Raw genomic sequence first — 22,402 nt, 5'->3', positions numbered from 1 at the left:
GACAAAAATGGCCAAACCACATGTTTTTAACACTCGTGTATTGTAGAGGAAGCTGCAGTCCAGTTAGAGGGTTGTTTAGGTTAACACACTCAAATTAAAAGCCAGGATTTCTGTTTTAAACTTTCAGGTTTTTTTGTTATGACTGATCTTTGAAAGGGTGGTTGTGTGAGCTACTGCTACATAGATAATAGTCCTACCTTCCTATGAAACATCCCTGCTATGAGGAAAATTATACAAAGCAGCTGTGGGAGTACGCCAAGTGCTAATATAAAAGAACATACTAAACTAAAGATGTATTAGTTGTGCATATTCAGTGATGTTAGTACTGACAGGGATGTTTCTGGAATCCCTTGGTATTGCAGGATTTGAGCAGACATAAAGGTGTGTTATTATTTCTTGTTTTTATTGATTATTTGTTGGCCTTTGTCACACCTGCAGTTATATCAGACCACACCCTTACTCACAAGGCCATGCCCTCCGTATTGTTCCTGTACCTCCAGGGATTATTATAAGGATAAGGTAGGGTGTGAGGAGATAACTGCAGAAATTAAATCAGACTCATCTCTAAAGAAGCTAGGGAAGTCATTCAAAAAGATTTATATAATGGAATTATAGATGGTTAATGCCATTTGCAAAAAAAGCTGCTTAAAGTTATACAACCATGTATAAAGATCCCCATAGTGTTGTGGGTTAGCAGACTTAAGTATCCTTCTGAATAGCATTGGGGAAAAGTCTAAGTATCAGACTGCCACAAGAACTTGAACAGTTTGTGTTTATTTTAACAAGCATTTCTGTCACTTATATGTCAGAGTAGTGTCTTTTAAAGAAAAAAACAAAGAAGAAAATGCTGTACAGCAGTACATGCAGTCACACACCCGATCTGTCTTTGAAAACAGGAAAAACAGAATGGAAACAGAATTGGTTGCAGTTTTTTTTGACAACTTAAGGTTCCATCTTGTTCTCACCAATAAAACTACCTTCCTGACTGAAAATCTGTTTACGAAGCAGTGAATATCTTATGTCTTTGTTTAAAGGAGGAGGAAAGTCATTTTGGCATTTTGCTGCTAATAGATTCACCACATTAGTGCCAATATAGAATGCTATATTTATTCTACAGAAAGCTTTATCATACCTGAGTAAATAGCCCTAGAAGCTCCTTCCCTTTTTTACGATAGCAGCTGCCATTTTAGCTTGGTCTTTACAGCTTCCTGCTGCAGTTCTTGCCACAACCAGAAGTGAATTCTAATGGGAGGGGGGAGAAGGAAAAGCTAGAGAGGAGAGAGCTGCACAGACTCCTGCCCTGGCCCCGGGAATGAAGAATTTTTGAGAGAGGAAGTCTGATACCAAAGAACATGTTTACAAAAAAAGGAGACAAGAAATCCTGTGATTTCTTTTGATAGAGGATTCAGCTTTTCTGTGAGTGCTTATGGCTGTATTTACATCTGATAAAGCTTACTTAGTTTTTAACTTTTCTTAAAAGGATACCATGAACCTGGTATGGACTGTAGAGTATAGGAGCCCGTAACTGCCAGGGATAACCTTTTAGGTGAGACAGGAGAGCCAGGCCAACCCCGGTGTTCACCGACGTCCTTTTGGGGCCTGGGCTTTCTGCGGCAGGACTGACTGGGATCCTACTCACGGCCAAGGTTATTTCCAGAAACGCGGTACAGAAGGTCAGGCAGAAGCAAAGGTCGGTGGCAGGCAGCAATGAATTGTAGTCAATAACCAGAAAATCAATCAAATAGGAAAGCTTAGCAATGGTCTAGAAACACAGAACCAGCTTGGGCAACTTGAATTGACAGAGTAGCGCCTTTTAAGTTTGAATTTGCCGTCACTGGTGATGTCATTGTGTCTGCTGGATGCATCTCCGAAGACTGTGCGCAGGAGCAGTGAAGCAGGGCAGGGAAATTTTACACAAATGGTTGTGTAAGGAGCCCTGGCGCGCACACAGGTAGGGACTGTGTAAAACTTCATGAGGAAGTAGACTTTATGGGCTTATTTATCAGTTTTTGGGTATGTGAATTTGAGTTTGTTTTTCTAAATCGAATAAACTTGCATATCGAATGCTTGCTTATATATTTAGGAAAACTCGTTAGAATTAAAAACTCTAACATCTCAAATTTATCGAGTTTACAAACTTGAAAAACTCCCTACCAATAGATTCAATTGAAGTTCTTTGAGTCTGCATGTCCTGCCTTGTAATGAGCAATTCTATGGGTGCCAGACTGGGCAGTTTTTCAGCCTATATATAAGAGCAGGCTGAGCAATAGCCCATCCACTCATAACTGCTCTTTTCTGTTTCTGACCTGGAGCCACTCTTTGGGTGCAGAGACATGAGCAATTTAAATTGGAGGTTTTTGTTCTTGTAAATGTAATTGCCCCTTTCTGCATAATGCTGTCAGTAACAATTTAATGTTAGAAATTTTATTAATTTTATAAAAGCTTAATGAATGATTATTGCTTAGACTTAGATTTTGTTTCAAATGGCAACATGGTACTTTTGGGTTTATAAGTAACATTTTTGTATAATTCTTGAATTCTCCCATTTCATTTCCCAACTTCAGAGAGTGGTTAAAAGGGGAAAAAATCCTAATATAAAGGTTGGGTGACACACAAATTGGCTTATGTATAATGCAGTTTTTGTGACCTCAGGGTTTCTCATGAGAGCAAAGCTCCATATAATGTTCAAGGAGAAAAAGAACGATTATTGCTCCTAGAATCTAATCTGCCTGTTCTATATATATGTAACACTCCCCAAATAGCTCTGTGGAATTCCTCTGCAAAGTACCAGTCTGATAAGGACTCACATGCAGGGGAACATTGCGTGCCAACAAAACCAGCTGTGTAATTTTGTCCAGCCTTGATGCTGATGCTGGTATAGACCTCACATATGCACACATGAAAGCACTGTAAAGTAGCTTGTATAACACATCTGTAAGCCAGGCAGTAACCTGAGAATATGGGTTAAATTCATGTTACCGGCTCATTATAAAATTTAGAGACACACGGAAATGCATTTAGCTAATGTTTTAGTTTAATTTTATTGTGATTAGTTTGAAATCCGTACATCCCTGCTAATTTTCCCTTTATAGAAAACCTCCTGCTGTTTTAAAGGTGAACCAATTATATGTTCTAGAATTTGGGGCTAAATGGGAATTTCAGTTGGTTTTGAAACATGAACCTGTTTATACTGCTCCAGACTACCCAGTAGGCTGAATTACTAAGGATTACAGTTCTGATTTGGCGCTTCTATTTGCCCATATGGTAGTAGTGAACATCAGCGTATCAACAATGTCTTAGCTGACACTGATCTGACTGGGGCCCTGGAATTTTCTGCAGTATTGCAAGAAAGTCTTCTATCATCCTTAAACTAGAATGAAGCTATCAACAATGCCCTAAAGGGCCCCTGGGGGACAAGTTAAAGGACATGTAAACCCAGTCAGAAAAAAAAAGCCTCTTTGCAAACTTTAAATACCTGCCACTGTGGTCATTCAAAGTTTCACAGTAAAAATTATCGAGAGAGGTCAGATGGGAGGGTGATTGCACACATGCGCATTTTGGATAGTAAGTGGTCGCTGCTGAAGTTTAACAGGGAAAATGGCCACTGGGTTAAACATATTATGTGATGATTAATAATGTGGTGGTGATATACATGGGAAGAGATTTGGGAGGTGAAAATTATGTGGTTCGAGTGGGGGACTGGTGATCTATACATAGATGCTTTGAGTTTAATTACAGTTTAAATGTCCTTTAAATGCTTATTTGTGGACTAATCTTAGGATAGATCCTCTGGAAGAGACACATATGGCTAGTATGCAGAATTTCTTTCATATTGAGACATTCAGAGATAAATTCATTCCTACTGTAATCTTCCCTGTTCTTATCATTAATAAATAATAGAAGGCAGGGCCACATTAATCCCACTGTCATAAGATAACATAAAGCCTTTAGCATACTAAAAGAAAAATGTTACTATATTTTGTAAACTGTGTTTTTATAAGTTAATTGGAAGGTGAAAAATGATCACTCAGTGAGACCCAAGGTTGTCTGTTCTAGAGCAATCAAACTATATTGTCTCCATCTTCTGCATCAAATCAGCTGCCAATTCACTTTGTACAATGTTACAAGCTTTGAATAAATGAAAATCCATTTGGGGTACAATATAAATGTGCTTTATCCCAACGGATTGCCACACAAGTGAACAGAGCCAGCTGTACACATAGCCTGGTCTAAAGAGAGAGAGTCCTCTGGGAGAATCTGGGGAGCAGCTACTGCTTCATGAAAAGCAAGAAAACATACCCCATGTCTGACGAATGCTACATTCTGGGTTATGCTGGTGTATAATGTTAATTTAGCTCATATAATACTGATGGTTTATGATTACTTTATGGAATTTTTACTGAATGAATTTATTTTCTGAGTTGCTGTAACCGGTGATTAAATGTTTGCCACCTGCCGCTAATTATCAGTTATTCCTTTTAATTCTTAATTTCATTATTCAGTCATTTGTAAAACAAGTTTAAGGAGCTGTAGCACAAAATCTTTGTGTAAATCTCTTCATTTAGCTCTTTTTCCTAGGTGATATCTGCATTTCAGGGGCCTGTAGAGAGTAAGGCAAACAGATTGAAAAATTGAATTGGTTCCTACAATTTCATTGTTGTGACATTGTTGTGAGTCAGTTCAGGCGCATCATTTTAAAAAGGACAGAATTGTAAGTTTGACATAATGCAAAATGTCACTGCTGGGACATGAGCTCATACTTATATTTTCTTTTTGCATTAAAATGTATGATATGCTACAATCTTGCATTGTGCAAAATGGGGTCTACATGTTAGTCCTGCTTAATGTCAGCTGTAAATATGGTATTAGAATGAATAATATATATCTATCCCTGACGAAAGTTCCAGTTAGGAACTGAAACGTTGGCCAAAAAAAAAAAAAAACCTCTCATCTATTTGATCCTGTGACTCCTGTGTGAAAATCCTGTGAGTGCCGTCACTTCATGCCTGTGTGTATGTATATGTATGTATATGTGTGTGTGTATATATATAATATATATGTGTGTGTGTGTGTGTGTGTGTGTGTGTGTATATATATATATATATATATATATATATATATATATATATATATATATATATATATATATATAATCACAGTCCAGTTCTGCCCAGTAATTCCCCCCCCCCAACTCAACTAAAACTAATCACCCCAAAAAATGAGATGATATGGAGAGTGCAGTTACATTTCCACTATCACATTTGCATGATGCAGACAAGAAGTGAAGCATTTTAGATGACTGGATTAACATTTAGATTAAAGTAGTGTATGTCAATCGGTGTTAAATTATCTGAGATGAATTGCTGTGGAGTGATCACTGTTAAATGAACAGGTGCCACAATTCCTTATTCCTTTAGGATTCGAAAGGCACATATAAGAAGTCACTGTTTTTTCAGTAGATTTATTTATATATGTGTATATATAATATATAAATGTTTTTTTTTTCTGAAGAACCTTTCTAACCATTCCAGCTTGTCTTGTTTCAAGAAATTTTAAATAAGCCATACCTGCATAGTTTATATGACATAATTTGAATGTTATTTATCTTCATCTGAATTCATGTCAGTTGAAGAAGCTGAGTAAAAAAAAAACATACTGGCTAGGAAGAGAGAGGCTCAAAGGAGCCCAACAGTCCTTGTTAAATGCAAGACAAGCACCGAGAGGCTTCTTAAGACAGAAGGTATTCACATGCCTCATACTATACTCATAGCACTGCTAAAACCTAAAATGAATGGCTTTGGTTTTCACTTTGGCATTATAAGTAGAGATGTGCAGGTCAGCTGTAGTAGGCACAGGTTATCCTTTTCTCAGGGAATCCAGGTCAACAATTTGTAAAATAAACAGCATAGAGCATTTCTTTTAGACTGCAGATAGTAATCTATATTTATGTACATATTTAGAAATGCATGCATTTAATTTTACTCCAAAGAAGTTTAATATTTTGTATAAACTTTTGTCAAACAATGACATTTTTCAGAACTTTCCCTTTGCTTTAAAATGTAAATGCTCTGGCCACACTATTTATACTTAGTCAAAAGTATACATTTCAGTGGACCAAAGTGTATTTGAAGAAGCCTTCACTAGTGTAGTAAATTTGTGTAGAAAATTGTGTAAAGACCTGCACATCTTTTGCAATTTTAATATCTATGCCACTATTTTACAGCCTTATAAACTTGCATTTTGAAAATATGCCTCTTTTGGACCGCACATTGTCAGATTTGTGTTTTCCCTAATGACAGATATGATTGGCTTATGAGCTTTTTCAGCCAACCTTATCAATTTAGGCTCTTTAGCTGGGGTTAGATATGCGTAGCCATCTGTGGAGAATTATCTGACTTGTGTTTTATGGCTCCCACTCTTACAGTTACTCTTACATCAGTTGATGTGTATAGTAGGCTCCGTCACATGGGGAAATTAGTCGCCCATAATAAATCCTCGTTACCGCCGGTGACTAACCTCTCTGAAATGCCTACCGGCAAAGAAAGAATTGCTGCTGGGATGGCATGTGCATTGCTTCGGCTTTCCAAAGTCACCCGAAGTTTCCTTACAAGGAAACTTTGGGTGCCTTTGGTAGGCCGAAGTGGCGTGTATGCCGCCCCACCACTGATTTGCATTCTTGCTGGTGGGAAGGCATTTCATTGAGATTAGCTGCCCATGGTAGGGAAGATTTATTGTGGGTGACTAATCTTTCCATGTGCAAGTGCCCTAAGGCTTAGGGTAAGGCACCACAAAGGTTGTACAATCACCCATACAATCCACACGTATGCTTAAAAAATCTTCTAATTGCACCTGCACCCAGAAGCACTGAATTAGCCTGGTTGCAGGCACACACAGCTGATATCCACCAACAAAAGCAAAGTCTCACGTTAGTTGGCAGATATTTTTTAAACTTGACATATTGACACTTTTGTTTAGGTGGCTTTATAATCTGGCCATGGGTTTTACATTCTCTCTCTGTACCATTATTTGATTTGTTAGCATGGGATAAATGAACCATAGAAAGTTACACATAGTCAGAGTGCTGAAATTCGTGGCCTGCATCCCAGTTTTTATGTTCTTCACATTCTCTTTCCCTGGTTGCCAAAACGAACCCCGCGTGTGTACAATGTAATTGATTTTCACAAATGCCAGTTTATGAGCTGCTTCCAGGAATCCCAAGAAAGCAGATCTTGTATGTCAGTCACTCATTTGTGAGCCTGTGTCCTTAGTAGTCTAACTGCAGATATGATTAGGTTTGATTTATTCTGTCTCCAAAAAGCTATAAATCAGCCATAGACGTTTTAAGTAATGTGAGGGCGCTTACTCTGTGGCCATTAATCCATGTTTCTAAAACCTCTTAACCCAAGGCCCTGATGGACTGGCTTCCTGTAATCCAAGCTGTTCCATGCATGCACTCACTTTAATGGGGTGTCCTCAAAGATAAATAATTTATGCAAAGCTTTTGATGGAAAGGGAGTGGCAGCCCAGTCTGACCACATTTTGTATTCTCACTAATTTTAAAATTGTATTCCTTTGTACTGGGTGATTTGGGGCAGAATCATTACAGTTTTACAGGTCTCCAAGTCTGATTTAGAAAGAGCCTTTCACAGTGTATGTACTTTTGAAGTTTATTCTTATGGCTAGCACACTAAACATGGCTGCAGAGGGAACTGCACTACAGTGGCCTGTATAATTGTTTGCTTTAAAGAACCATGTCCCTTTAATGCACCACATAGCTGACTAAACACTCTCTGCACCCCCCCTTCCCTTTCCCCTGCAAGCAATCACTGCAGATTTCTGTTGGGAATTATGCACTTTCATATAAAAAATGTTTTCCGAAGCTCTCTTGTGATCTCTACTACTTTCCATTGCAGAATTATCCATGAAGATGGATTCTCAGGAGAGGATGTCAAGCAGTACAAGCCTGTGGTTTACAGTAACACAATCCAGTCTCTGGCAGCCATTGTCCGTGCCATGGATACTCTGGGCATTGAGTATGGTGACAAAGAAAGAAGGGTAAGAATCACCTTCACTTAGTATATAGCAGCAAAGCTAAATACATTTTCTCATTATTTATAATAGATATAGATTTGAGACTGGAAGTTGTTTCTGGAAGTTTCATATTGGTATTTTATTTAGGAAAAAAATTATTTTAATACACTGCAATCCCTGAATCCCTCCATAGGGAACACTCACCCACTCTCTTTAAGATAAAACTCAGATGCTGCCTGGATCACTAAAACATTATTTTGCCTAGTCCTGCGCTTAAGGGCAAATGCCCATACCTAGTGCACTCTTACCTTCCAATTTGTGCCTGTATGTTACCCACCCACTTAGATTGTAAGCTCTACGGGGCAGGGACCTCCTTCCTACTGTGTCTCATACCACATGACACTTACTCCCTGTGTATTTATACTTATTTATTGTATTTATTATAACACCTGTCCTCCCTGTGTTTAATTTTGTATATTGTAAGATTGTACAGCGCTGCGTACCCTTGTGGTGCTTTATAAATAAAGTTATACACGCATACATTCTGCTAGTTTAAGGCTTCTCTAATAATATGGTCTCCAACAGAGGATGGTGCTGTAATGTATTGCTCTTTGATGATACGGCCTCTGAAAGTGGGCGGTACTACTGTACTGTCAGTGCCCATCTGTTGCTGCCCAGTCTAAGAGGAAAAGGGAACAGTGCTATATTTGAAAAGCATCCCTGTTATTTAGACACTGCAATGATCTGTTTGCTTAAAAGTAAATACCTGTTATTCAGAATGCTCAGGACCAAGGGTATTCCGGATAAGGGGTCTTTCCGTAATTTGGATCTCCATACCTTAAGTCTACTAAAGAATCAATTAAACATTAATTAAATCCTATGGAATTGTTTTGCTTCCAATAAGGATTATTTATATCTTAGTTGGGATCAATTACAAGGTACTGTTTTATTACTACAGAGAGAAGGGAAATCAGTTTTAAAATTTTGAATTATTTGATTAAAATGGAGTCTGAGAGATGGGCATTCCATAATTCGGAGCTTTCTGGTTAACTGGTTTCCGGATAAGGGATCCCATACCTGTATAATTATAGTGATCAATAGAGATCGCTTACAAATGAAATAACTTCAGTAGAGCAGTTATTCTTAACTAAATACCAATAGCTTTGATCATTTTGAAACCCTTTAAGACAATGAATGCTGTTTGCTGATTTATTGCCATAGATTGCTCTACTGGCGCAATTTTATTTGTAATAAAGCCAAGTATCCGTATCATATGGTATAGCACATGTACCATGATTTTTTTTGACAGTACATTTTCAGAAAGAATGATATTTGTTTTATTATAACTATATATTTTAGTTTTTCAAAAACACACAACCATGCTGCACCATATAATGTAATAATCCTATATTACCCCTTTTAGGGACCTAAACAATGGGGTAATTCATATGATGCAGTAAATTTGTTTAAAACACAAAATCTTTGTTTGTGGCTTGCTTCACCTCTCTGAAGGGGCGGTTCACCTTTAAGTTAAGTTTTAGTATTTTATAGGATGGCAATGCTAAGCAACTTTTCAGTTGGTCTTCATTATTTATTTGTCATAGGTTTTTAATTTGTTGCCGTTTCCACCCAACTCTTTGCAGTTTTTAAATGACCCCATCAGCCAAAAAACTTTTGCTCTGTGAGGCTACACTTTTTATAACTTTCTTTACTGTTCAGGCCCTCTCCTATTCATTTACCAGTCTCTCATCCAAACCACACCCTGCTTGCTAAGGTAACTTGGACCCTAGCAACCTAACTGCTGCTGAAACTCCAAACTGGAGAGCTCCTGAACTTAAAATTAAATAACTAAAAAACTACATATAATAAAAATGAAAACCAATCACATATTGTCTCTAAATGTTACTCTCTACATCATATACAAAGTTAATTTAAAGGTAAACAACCCCTTTAAGGGCTCTGGCACACGGGGAGACTAGTCGCCTGCGACAAATCTACACGAAAAAATTATATATCGACAGCACACAATTTGAGGGCTAATTTAAACATAGAAATTAGTTTAAAAATACAGGTGCCTGTCTGGAAAAAGCAATACAGGTTCCCCCACACAAACTGCTCACCGCTCAAATCCTTTGGTCCAGGTGCAACTTTCCCCGGACCCTGCGCTCAGGTGAAAAAACTCACAGCCAGGGATAACTTCCAAATAAGAAAGCATTATGCTTGCCAGACAGTCCTGTTGACCCGGGTGCCAGGGGACAAATCTCACACATTGGCAGTGCACTCCAGGTCAGCATAAAAAAGCCGCAACAGGTGATATTAAAATCAATCAACCTTTATTTGCACATCTAAAAAACACAGCTTGAGGTCTTACGCGTTTCGTGACAGCGCACTTCCTCAGAGACCTCTCTCCATTTCTTACACATAGGAAATATATACCCATAATCCCACCCATAAAATTACCATATCCAATGGCATCCGTTACAAACATATACATATTCCATGAACTAATTAGATATGCCTGTTAAGTAGTTAATTGTTCACACTGTTTTATATCCTGAATTTTTCAGATAGTCCGTTAAAAAAGAAATTACATAACATTATAATCACAGTTACAATCCTTTAGATAAACACATTGTTGCAGCAAATTAATCAAACTATGAACTGCTTTTAAAAGTAACAGTTTATATCAAATGTTAAATTCAGCCCTTGAGGTTGCCTTGTGCACAGTTTATAAATCCACTTCACTTCTGCCCTTAACAGTTTTGATTGTATATCGCCCCCCTCTAGGTCCTGCGGTCACTTTTTCAATTCCCTGCAGTCTCACATACCCTACATTACCATTACTGCACTCACTAAAGTGCCTAGAGACTCTTGTAGTTTCACTTCTTGATTTTATTAAGTTTAAATGTTCCCTAGCCCTCTCCTTTAGTGGCCTGGTGGTACAGCCAACATATTGCTTTAAACATCTCGTGCAGGTAAGCAGGTATACAACTGACTTAGTATTGCAGTTTATATAGCTCCTTATATCATAACGCTTATTAGTCACACTGCATACTGCTGTGCACGTCACACATTTCCTTGCACTGCACCTATACATCCCTTTACTTGTAACCAAGTGGCTCTTTGATCACCCTGCACATACAGACTAGGAGCTAAAATAGAACCCAAAGTGGGAGCCTTTCTCGCTACCATCCGGAAACCTGAATTAAGAACTCTTTTAAGGGCTTGGTCAGCATACAACACCGGTAGATATTTTCCTATAATCTGTTTAATCTGTTTTTTTTTATGCTGACCTGGAGTGCACTGCCAATGTGTGAAGTTTTGCCTGCGACAAATCTCCCTTGTCGCAGGCGACAAATCTCCCCGAAATGCCATCCTACCAGCGAGAATGTAAATTGCCGGTGGGATGGCATACACGGTGCCGCGATTTCCCACGAAAAGAAACTTCCGTCGGTGGGATGGCATTTCGGGGAGATTAGTCGCCCGCAACAAGGAAGAATTGTTGCGGGCGACTAATCTTCCCATGTGCCAGAGCCCTAAACCACTGCAAAGCAAACTCACTTCCAGATGGCTCATGGGGCACTCTATGTAAAAGGGTATATTGGACTCAATAACCTTTTTAACAAAGAAGAAGTTTTATTAGGATAAGTATTATTAGGATTTAGCTGGAGGTATCAGGCTCTAGACTGTGTATGGCCAATCAGGAGTCCTTTACTGCGTATAAGCATATGTATTATGGAAGCCAAATATGTGCACTACACAAAAGCATATGTTTAATGGAAGCATTTGCCACTCAGAAATAGAATCTGTGTGTTCAGTAAGTGCCCCTGGCTAACATTATGGGTATAATTGGGCAATTGAAATCACAATGCAAAGCTCACAAAACAGAAAATGATGAGTGTTTGTTGCATCTTATGAGGGTGTTTATCACATTTGGCTATTTTTCTTTGTATAAAGTCTAGAAAACTGACACAAGATGATTAGGTTGCTGCTTTTAACTGAAAAGAAGATGAGAAATCAGATTATTAGAGCAAGCAGAAGAGACTGGCCTATTTAATACCTGTATTTAATGATCTGCTTGACATGTTATAAAGTGTGCAAGTTCACAAGTACAGGTATGGGATCCCTTATCAGGAACCCCGTTATCCAGAAAGCTCCGAATTAGGGAAAGCTCGTCTCCCATAGACTCCATTTTAATCAAATTGATTTTCTTTTTCTTTGTAATAATAAAACAGTACCTTGTAATTGATCCCAACTAAGATATACAGTAATCCTTATTGGATGGAAAATAAACCTATTGGATTTAATTAATGTTTTATTGATTTTTTTTAGTAGACTTAAGGTATGGAGATCCAAATTACGGAAAGACCCCTTATCCAGAATATCCTTGGTCCCAAGCATTCTGGGTGATTGCACCCTTTAACTTTAAAAGTAAATTTAGTAGGGATGCAACAAATCCATGATCTGGTTTGGAATTCTGGTAAACAAACCCTAGGCTTTTTTGCAGGATTCATTATAGCTGAACACTAAAAATGATGTGACTTTAATTTAGGCTCAGCTGAAGGAAACGGCATCTGGTACTCTCATGGCACAGAACCCCAGCAGAACCCAAACGTGCAGAATTCCCATGTCTAGTCCTGTTACCGATGAATAATTGCCAGGGCTGCCATCACAGACAGGACGGTGTCCTGTCAGGGTCCCAGTCTAGCTGCAGCCCATGCCTCATACTTCAAGGATTAGGTTTAAGGTGGAATAGGGCTGGGTATGGTTGGATCAGTCATTTGGCTAGATGAGAATAAATATCCACAATTCTTGATGACAGCTTAAGGTGGCACCTTATGAACATTGTTCTAAGCCGTGCATGTGTTCACACCCCTGTACATTTTGAGCCCAGCAAACGGAACAAATTCTGTTGCACACAAAGCATTTTGTGTTCAAAAGCCACCTACTGACCCACCTCTCTCCACACAATATTTGCACTGTTTTTCAAAGTATGCAAAATCAAAATGTTAAAGGTGTATACACTTTATCCTTCCCTCAAACGTCTTTAAAGGCATGTATTTAAATATGTAACAGCATCTGATCAAAGTGTAATAAAGTGCGACAGACTTCCCTAACAAACATTTTTGCAATGGCTTCTGCATTCTGTGTTTTTTGCACTGATTTACTTCTCTTCCCCCCCATTGTGCTAAATTAAGTTGAAAGACTTGATCTCACAACATAGATATAAACAGTGGAACAATGCAAGGAAACATTTGCTAAAACAATGCTATAATATTTTTTCCTTGTGGTGCATTATAGTGCTTTTACTTTAAAGTACATCAAGCAAAGAAGCCAGCAAAACCTTTTTATCTTTCAACATAAATGAGATGGCTTTTTACTGTGACACTGAAGATCATTAGCTAATGAACATATGACTGATGAAAGGACTTCCTGTATTCTGAGCTTTCTGGATAAAAGATCACATAACTGTACAATAAAGCCACTTAATCAAACCACATGTAAAAATGGGGGGAAGGACTTCAACTTTTTTAAAACTATCCTGCAAGAATATTGAGTAACACAATCAATTCCTTTAATAGTTTGGCCAACAGACATACTCCCTATGGTGCAATTTTACAGTCCTCTTTTAAGGAACCAGGAGAAATGTATACTCCCTTTGTGTTGATTTAACAGAGTACATTGCGGAGCTGTTAGATACAAGTTCTGGCACTTTTTATTTTCTGTTGCCTCTGTTTTTGCAATACATATGGGTTTAAGTGCAACAACTGATTAATTACTTGTTTTGAATTTCTTCACAATCTGCAAAATACTTAACACTGTACACGATGAACTCAATCAGAAGTCAAGTCTTGTCGTGTCTTTAGGAATTAAGAAGAGACCGAGTCATTTATCTTTGTTATGCTTTGTCTGATAATTCACTGCTTCAGGTTTCCTTTAGGTTGCCTGAGCCTGGGGCATCCATATACAACATATTAACATAGTAACGTAGGTTAAAATAACACGTCCATCAGGTTCAATTTTTATGTCTCTAAAAAAAACTACACGTTAATCATAGGTTGTTAGAGTACTTCATCACATCGATTTGATTATTTGTCGACCAAGCCAAATGAACAGATCTCTAGGATAAGGAACTAAAAATTTATAATATAAGTTTCTAATTCCAACTAATAATGTACTGGTGGCCCATTGTTAACTTTATGTCATTCTTATAGAAATGTTCTCAACTATGATAAACATAGGTCCTTACTGTCAAGGTGGATTTAGCCCTCTGCCTATACTTCTCTATGTATCTCCAGCTACCACATGATATGATAACACATTCGTTTTTTGTTTTTTTTTACTTATACCTCAGGACTTATAATCTACAAATGGTTATTTTATATATTCCTACATGTTTCCTCAGGGTAGTTCAGTAGGTTTCTAATAGTTTTTTTATTTTATGCATGTGGCTCAGTTTTCACTCAGTTGGCAGCTTAATAAAAAGTATTAAAGGAACAGTAACACCAAAAAATGAAAGATTTAAAGTGATAAAAATATAATGCACTGTTGCCCTGCACTGGTAAAACTGGTGTGTTTGCTACAGTAACACTACTATAATTTATATAATAAGCTGCTGTGTAGCCACGGGGGCAGCCATTCAAGCTGGAAAAAAGGAGAAAAGGCACAGGTTACATTGCAGATACCAGAAGTCTGCTATGTGCCTGTGCCTTTTCTCCTTTGAATGGCTGCCTCCCCATGGCTACATAGCAGCTTATTTATATAAATTATAGTAGACTTTCTGAAGTAAACACACAACTTTTACCAGTGCAGGGCAGCAGCACATTATATTTTAGTTACTTTTATACACTTTCATTTTTTGGTGTTACTGTTCCTTTAAGCACAAACCAGAGGGGTTATGCAGTGTGCCCATTGGATGCCCCCTGGTGCTGCCTTATATATTAGCACACTATACAATAAACTTAAAAACATATAAAACATTTAAAAAAAAAAAATGAACTTAACTCCTTTTAAACAATTATGAACCAAGCGTATTTAATGTCACTATATATACTATGCCTCAGGACTTAATAATCAGAAGAGTATACTGTAGTTGGCTCATTCTTTGCATACTTTTGTGTTCATTATTGGCTTAGCTTGTGCTTACTTCTTGCTACAGTATCATTTACTTCTACACTCGCTTTGCTTTTTCACCTGTCTCTGTCTTGTAGGGGTGAAAATAAGTGAGAGTGACTGAGCTGTTATCTTACACGCACTAGATAATGAGAAAGTGAATGAATGTACAAGTGAGCAGCTGATCTTCCAACAAGCGCTCAAATCAAAGACTTCAATTCACTTGCTCCTTGTGTTGCCTGCCTTTTATTTACTGTAGTTTCCAAGGTAGCACAGATATGAGGCAGAGGTCCGTTCATCATTTCTTCTCACAAACACCTAGCCATTTAGGCTTAGTGATACAAGATAGAATCATACTGAGGTTGCTTGTGTCGGGTTATATATTTTCTGCAACTGTCCTCCCCATTTGCATTCATTAATGGCTGCTATCTTAAAAATGTATCACATGCAACCATATTTCTTTTATGTGAATTACAAGGAAAATACTACTTTGCAAAGTACAAATTAGTCTAATAAATACTATAATAATTTCTGCTAATATTATTTACTGCTATTGTCTTATATCACCCGCATGTAAGATAATAGATTAAAAGAGCTGTAATGTTACACAAGACTTTTGGACTTATTTACCTTTACTTTGATCTACATAACTGAAATGTAAAAGCTTATTTGAAAGCCTTCTTAAATATTTTATATATGTTTGCATAAAAGTCTAGGCTCGGATTGTGAAGCAGCCATGTGACTTGTGCTCTGATAAACTTCAGTCACTCTTTACTGCTGCGCCTGCAAGGTGGAGTGATATCACCCCCCCCCTCCCTTTTCCCCTCATCAGGCGATCGGCTGAACTTTGGGAAGCTAGCAAGGTAGCAGCTCCCTGGCACCTGTGGTAGATATCAGAATAGCACTTAATAGTAAAAAATCCAAGTCTGGCTTGGGACTCCAGTTACATGGGAGTAGGAGAAACAATAGGTTACCTGAAAGCAGTTCTAATGTGTAGCACTTGCTCTTTCTAAAAGTTTAGACTCAGGCACAATGTACTGAGTTGGCGCCTACACAACAATATTACAGCTGAAAAAAACACTTATGCAAACAGTGTAATTTAGTAAATTTAAATAGACTTGTTTTTAGGGTTTAGTTCTACTAATTACAGAACAGGAAATGGATTGTGCTTGTATATTTGACTCTATGCTAAGATGCATACTTTTTGCATGTAAACCAGCGCTTTTATCTTTGGTCTAAATTAAGTGTAGATTTATTTGCTAGGTTTTTCAACAGTTAACTGACAACCCTGGCTTCTGTATGAAAATTTCGCTTTGGTGCACAATGCAGTGTGCCTGGCCAAAACTGCCTGGAGAGAACACTGAAGACTAATGCATTTACAGAAACTAAGTACTAATTAGAAGTGCATAAATAATTGAATAGCTGGTGAGGAATGTAAAGGCTACTTTTGACTGATAAGTACAGGGTGCTTGGACTGGTGAATGATTTGGATCAGTGCCTGTACTGGCCAATTTAACTACCACTGTGTGGCCAGTGCTCTACCCATCTTACTGTTTGGTACTCATATTAAAGGAACAGTAACACCAAAAAAGTGTATTAAAATAATTAGTATATTATGTAACATAGTAACATAGTAACATAGTAAGTTGGGTTGAAAAAAAGACATACGTCCATCAAGTTCAACCATAATGCCTATATATAACCTGCCTAACTACTAGTTGATCCAGAGGAAGGCAAAAAACCCCATCTGAAGCCTCTCTAATTTGCCGCAGAGGGGAAAAAATTCCTTCCTGACTCCAAGATGGCAATCGGACCAGTCCCTGGATCAACTAGTACTAAGAGCTATCTCCCATAACCCTGTATTCCCTCACTTGCTAAGGATCCATCCAGCCCCTTCTTAAAGCTATATAATGTATCAGCCAGCACGACTGATTCGGGGAGGGAATTCCAGAACTTCACAGCTCTCACTGTAAAAAATCCTTTCTGAATGTTTAAATGGAACCTCCCTTCTTCTAAACGAAGTGGGTGCCCTCGTGTCCGTTGGAAGGACCTACTGGTAAATAAAACATTAGAAAGGTTATTATATGATCCCTTATATATTTATACATAGTTATCATGTCACCTCTTAAGCGCCTCTTCTCCAGTGTAAACAGACCCAACTTGGCCAGTCTTTCTTCATAACTGAGACTTTCCATACCCTTTACCAGCTTAGTTGCCCTTCTCTGGACCCTCTCTAACTCAATAATGTCCCGTTTGAGCACTGGAGACCAAAACTGAACAGCATATTCTAGATGGGGCCTTACCAGCGCTCTGTAAAGGGGAAGAATAACCCCCTCCTCCCGTGAATCTATACCCCTTTTAATACAGCTCAAAACCTTGTTTGCCCTTGCAGCTGCTGCCTGGCATTGCTTGCTACAGCCAAGTTTATTATCTACAAGGACTCCAAGGTCCTTCTCCATTAGGGATTTGCCTAGTGCAGTCCCATTAAGGGTATACGGGGCTTGCATATTTTTACATCCCAGGTGCATGACCTTACATTTATCCACATTAAATCTCATCTGCCACTTAGCTGCCCAGATTGCCAGTTGGTCAAGATCCTGCTGCAGGGATGTCACATCCTGGATAGAATTGACTGGTCTGCAGAGTTTTGTGTCATCTGCAAACACTGATACATTACTCATAATACCCTCCCCTAAGTCATTTATGAACAAATTTAACAAAAGTGGACCCAGTACAGAACCCTGAGGGACCCCACTGAGAACCTTACTCCAAGTAGAGAATGTACCATTAACAACCACCCTCTGTACCCGATCCTGTAGCCAGTTTTCTATCCATGTGCAAACGACTGCTTTCTAAGCTAAGGTCTATTGGTCTTAGTGAAGTCGTTTGCACATGGATGTTGTGGGGAACGGTATCAAATGCTTTGGCAAAATCCAAATAGATTATATCTACTGCATCCCCACTGTCCAGCTTCTTACTTACCTCATCATAAAAAGCAATTAAATTGGTCTGACATGACCTGTCCTTCATAAAGCCATGCTGATTACTGCTCATAACGGCATTCTCCACTACATAATTTTGAATGTGATCCCTTAACAAGCCTTCAAATAACTTGCCCACCACGGATGTCAAACTTACAGGCCTATAATTGCCAGGCTGAGATCTTACTCCCTTTTTAAATATGGGAATGACATTCGCCTTCTTTCAATCCCTAGGTACCATACCTGATGAAAGAGAGTCTGAGAATATCAGAAACAAGGGCCACTGTAATTCTGCCCCTAGCTCTCTCAGTACCCGAGGGTGTATTCCATCTGACCCAGGTGCCTTGTTTACATTTATCGTGTGTAACCCTTTAAGCACCATATCCTGTGCCAACCACTGTGTAGTTGGAGCTGAGGCAACAGTGCAGCTATTGGGTGGGACTTGGCCCACTGGCTCCTCTACTGTATACACGGAAGAAAAGAACTGGTTAAGCACATCTGCCTTTTCTGTATCCGCTGTAACCATATTGTTATTATAACTCAATGGGGCCACACCCTCAACCTGCATCTTTTTACTATTAATATACTTAAAAAACTTTTTGGGGTTAGTCTTGGCCTCGGCCGCGATGCGCTCCTCATTTTCTATCTTTGCCTTCCGGATTGCTGTTTTACAACACTTGTTATAGTGTTTATAATCATTAAACGCAGCTACTGTCCCCTCTGACTTATATTTCTTAAAAGCTTTCCTTTTTCTCCCTATTAACTTCTTTACCTCAGAGTTAAGCCACATAGGGTGATTCTTAACACTTCTACTTTTTCTTATTAATGGAATAAATTGAGAACAGTAATGATTTAATATCATTTTAAATGACAACCATTTTTGCTCTGTGTTTTTATCAGAAAACATAATGCCCCAATCTATGCCCTGAAGCGCTGCCCTTAAGGAGCTAAAATTTGCCTTCCTAAAATTCATTGTCTTTGTTGCCCCCGTGTAAATTTGTTTCCTGCACCAAACATCAAATGAAATAACATTATGGTCACTATTGCCCAGGGGTTCAACCACTTGCACATTTGCTATACGTTCTGGGTCATTAGAGATCACTAGATCTAGTATAGCATGGTTCCTGGTTGGCTCCTCAACAACTTGTGACATAAAGTTGTCATGCAGCAAGTTTATAAACTTGTTCCCATTTACTCTCCTGGCAGTACTATTGCCCCAGTCAATATCAGGGTAATTAAAATCCCCCATTATCATCACTTGCCCTGCACTGGTAAAAGTTGTGTGTTTGCTTCATAAACACTACTACAGTTTATATAAATACCCTGCTGTGTAGCCATGGGGGCAGCCATTTAAATTGAAAAAGGAGAAAAGGCACAGGTTACTAAGCAGATAACGGATAAGTAGCATAGATTCCCATTGTATTCTACACAGTTTATCTGTTATCTACTACGCAGGGCTGGCTTTCAGTACAGCTAAACCCCCTCTAACTTATACTGACTCTATCTGATGATTAGCCTATTAGTGGCACGGAACGGTTAAAACTTCTCAATTAGTGCATACTGAGCAAATGGTAAAAGCTTACAAATACTAACTGATTGTGGATAAATCAGCTGTAGTACCAAGACTGATTTAATGAAACGGGTAATCTATTTATTGGAATATATTTATTAATATATATGTTTTAAACTATATTTATTAAATGTTAAGTTTTAACAATTCAGACAAAGCACTAAATTATTTCTAGTTGGCTCTTTAGTCTAAGTAGGGTGGTAAACACCCAGTGTTGTCTATTTACATAATAAACTGGATTGGTGATTACATTATATATCTTCTTATGTAACATGTGCCTTTTCTCCTTTTTTCAATTTAAATGGCTGCCCCCATGGCTACACAACAGCTATTTCTATTAACTACAGTAGTCTTTCTGAAGCAAACACAAACAACTTTTACCAGTGCAGGGCAACAGTACATGTATATTTTTAATTAGTTTTTATTTTTTAGTGTTACTGTTCCTTTAAGATGTGTAGAAAAGGTTTATTGAAGGTATATCAGGGAAGCATCTTTGGCAGTGGTTTATGTCCTTCCAACTGTGTGCGCTTGTCCTATAGGCTGTTTGGTAGTGCATGAAGCAAATAGGCCCATGCGTGGCAGCACAGTCCAACTTATGGACCCATTTACATAGATGTATGCCATTCTTATAGTATGACCAGTGAACATGTGATAAAATGTTTAATTGACCTATTGAAGTGAAAACATAGCAGAGTACTTTTAAAGAGTGTTTTGAATGTACGATCTTCTGACAGAGAAAGATTTGTCCTTGTGCTATAATATATGTAGTTTTTGCTGGAGATTGAGAAGAAGGGATATAAGCCACATAGAAAATCCATAGAAGTGTGAGAGACAAATAGATGAAAAAACTTGCTAAGTAGGTAATGTTAAAAACTGATATTCTCATACTTTTGGCTCATATTGTCCCAGAAAAATCAGTATGCCAGTATGCACCCTGACAAAAGAATACATAGCCACATACTGGAAGAATTTGGCAGATGCAACTTTAAAGACATTTCTTGGTATAACATAAAAAGGAAAGAGAAAAGGGCAGGAAAAGCTGTGAGTCAGAGCCACACACATTCTTATTGGGGGGAAAAATTAAATTTCTGTTAGAACCAAAGGGAGACTGAGCTAATGTCAGCACTTCATTATCTTGCTTCAGTGGCTGTTGCTTCTGCATCTCCTACTCTGAGCCCATTCTCTCTTCCAGCTGTCATACCATCTATTTCCATCTTTTGTAATGCTTCCTTCCTCTGCTGTCAGGAATTTCCCGATGGCTTACTCTACTGTATATCAGCATGTTTTTCATCAGTCCAAGCCCAGCTAGTATTCCATAGGCACTGGCATCTAGCACTACAGCCCATGAGTAAGTGCCCTTACGGCATGAAACACTTAGGGTTCATGGAGATGTTTTAATGTAACTTGGAATACAGTCTTTTTTTACTTTTAAATTTTGTGACCCGTGTGGAGATTCCTGAGTGCCTATATGCCCTCGGTGGTTGTTGCTCCTGATCACTACAGAGCTTCAGGATTAGATCCAAATAAAATGAATTTCCTCTTATTTCTTCCTTATTATCCGTTTCAGGGTTAGACCTGCTAATGCAACTTTTAAAATGGTATTTGCTGTGCTCTGGTTTAACTTTGCATGGGGGTGCTTATTGTATAAAAATAATTCTGTTGGTATTTATCAATTGTTAACCACAATAGTGCTAAACTTAACATGACCAGGCATTCTAAAGGCTTGCTGTTTCCTGACCTCACCCATAACCTTGAACCTGGACTGAAAGTGTGCTGTGTCTGCTCACTGGATCATTCTCAGCCATCTGCGAATTAAGCACCAGTCAAAATCCATTAGGTCAAATCACATCTGACATTCCTATGCCGAACAGTTAATTCTCTTGCAAAAGCAGTGTATACATACTATGTACCCACTGTTTATTTCTCCAACATTAAAATGGTATAAAAACATATGCTGTTTGCTGTTACCTTAATATGAGTTTGCAGCATGGTGAGTCACTGGTTAATACTACTGGTTTTACAGCACTGATGTCCTGAGCTTGATTCTAACCAGGACACCATATTCAATGAGTGTGTGTGTCATAGTGTTTGTCTTCAGAGTAATCCAATTTTTCTCCAGCACTGTAAAGCAAACAGACAGGTTAATTGGCTCCCAATGAAATGTATGCATAGTTATGTTAATGTTATAGGTACCTTGGAGGAAATATATTAAAAGTTACAAAGTTACAATAGATCTGTTAGGAAAACAAATATTTGTTTGTTTGGGAAATTACATATACATACAGAAAACCATCCTTAGTGGCAATGAGGTGGTAGATGTGTCATGTGTGGAAAGTTGCTGGCACCAGTAAACCAGAAATGTTCGGTTAATGGTTGGAGGGTTGATTAACACCAAAGCAGCATTTTCTGTGATGCTGGTAAGCGGTCAGCAGGGAATTTTTAAGGGTTTGTTCCCTGACTTTTGTTTTTCAGGTAAATTTAATAGAAACTTTTTTAGCAGAGTTGCATTTGTTGTAGGTGTCATTGTGCCACATAAGACCCACCATCTTAAACTGTCTCTATAAAGCACAGCTTCTCCATGGTGACTTGATCATAATGTTTCTGTATTAAATGTAAAAATAGTAAGTGCTTTAACCTTAGACTTTAAAGGAATACTGTCATGGGAAAACATGTTCTTTTTCCAAAACGCATCAGGTAATAGAGCTCC

At 38.2% G+C, this 22,402-nt stretch overlaps 1 protein-coding gene across 3 annotated transcripts in view; it reads left to right on the top strand.

The window, feature by feature from the left end:
* Positions 1–22,402, top strand: part of gnao1 (G protein subunit alpha o1) — a 113,752-nt gene that overhangs the window by 36,225 nt on the left and 55,125 nt on the right. For all 3 annotated transcript variants that reach the window (NM_001016995.3, XM_031900107.1, XM_012961158.3), the window contains exon 3: positions 7,914–8,055. In NM_001016995.3, coding sequence (NP_001016995.1) covers positions 7,914–8,055 — 142 coding nt within the window. The remainder of the gene's footprint in view (positions 1–7,913; positions 8,056–22,402) is intronic.

This window comes from Xenopus tropicalis, chromosome 4 (genome assembly GCF_000004195.4).
Source record: "Xenopus tropicalis strain Nigerian chromosome 4, UCB_Xtro_10.0, whole genome shotgun sequence".
Lineage (NCBI taxonomy): Eukaryota > Metazoa > Chordata > Amphibia > Anura > Pipidae > Xenopus > Xenopus tropicalis.
The sequence above is the reverse complement of the archived record's forward strand: the minus strand, read 5'-3'. Positions and strand labels throughout refer to the sequence as shown.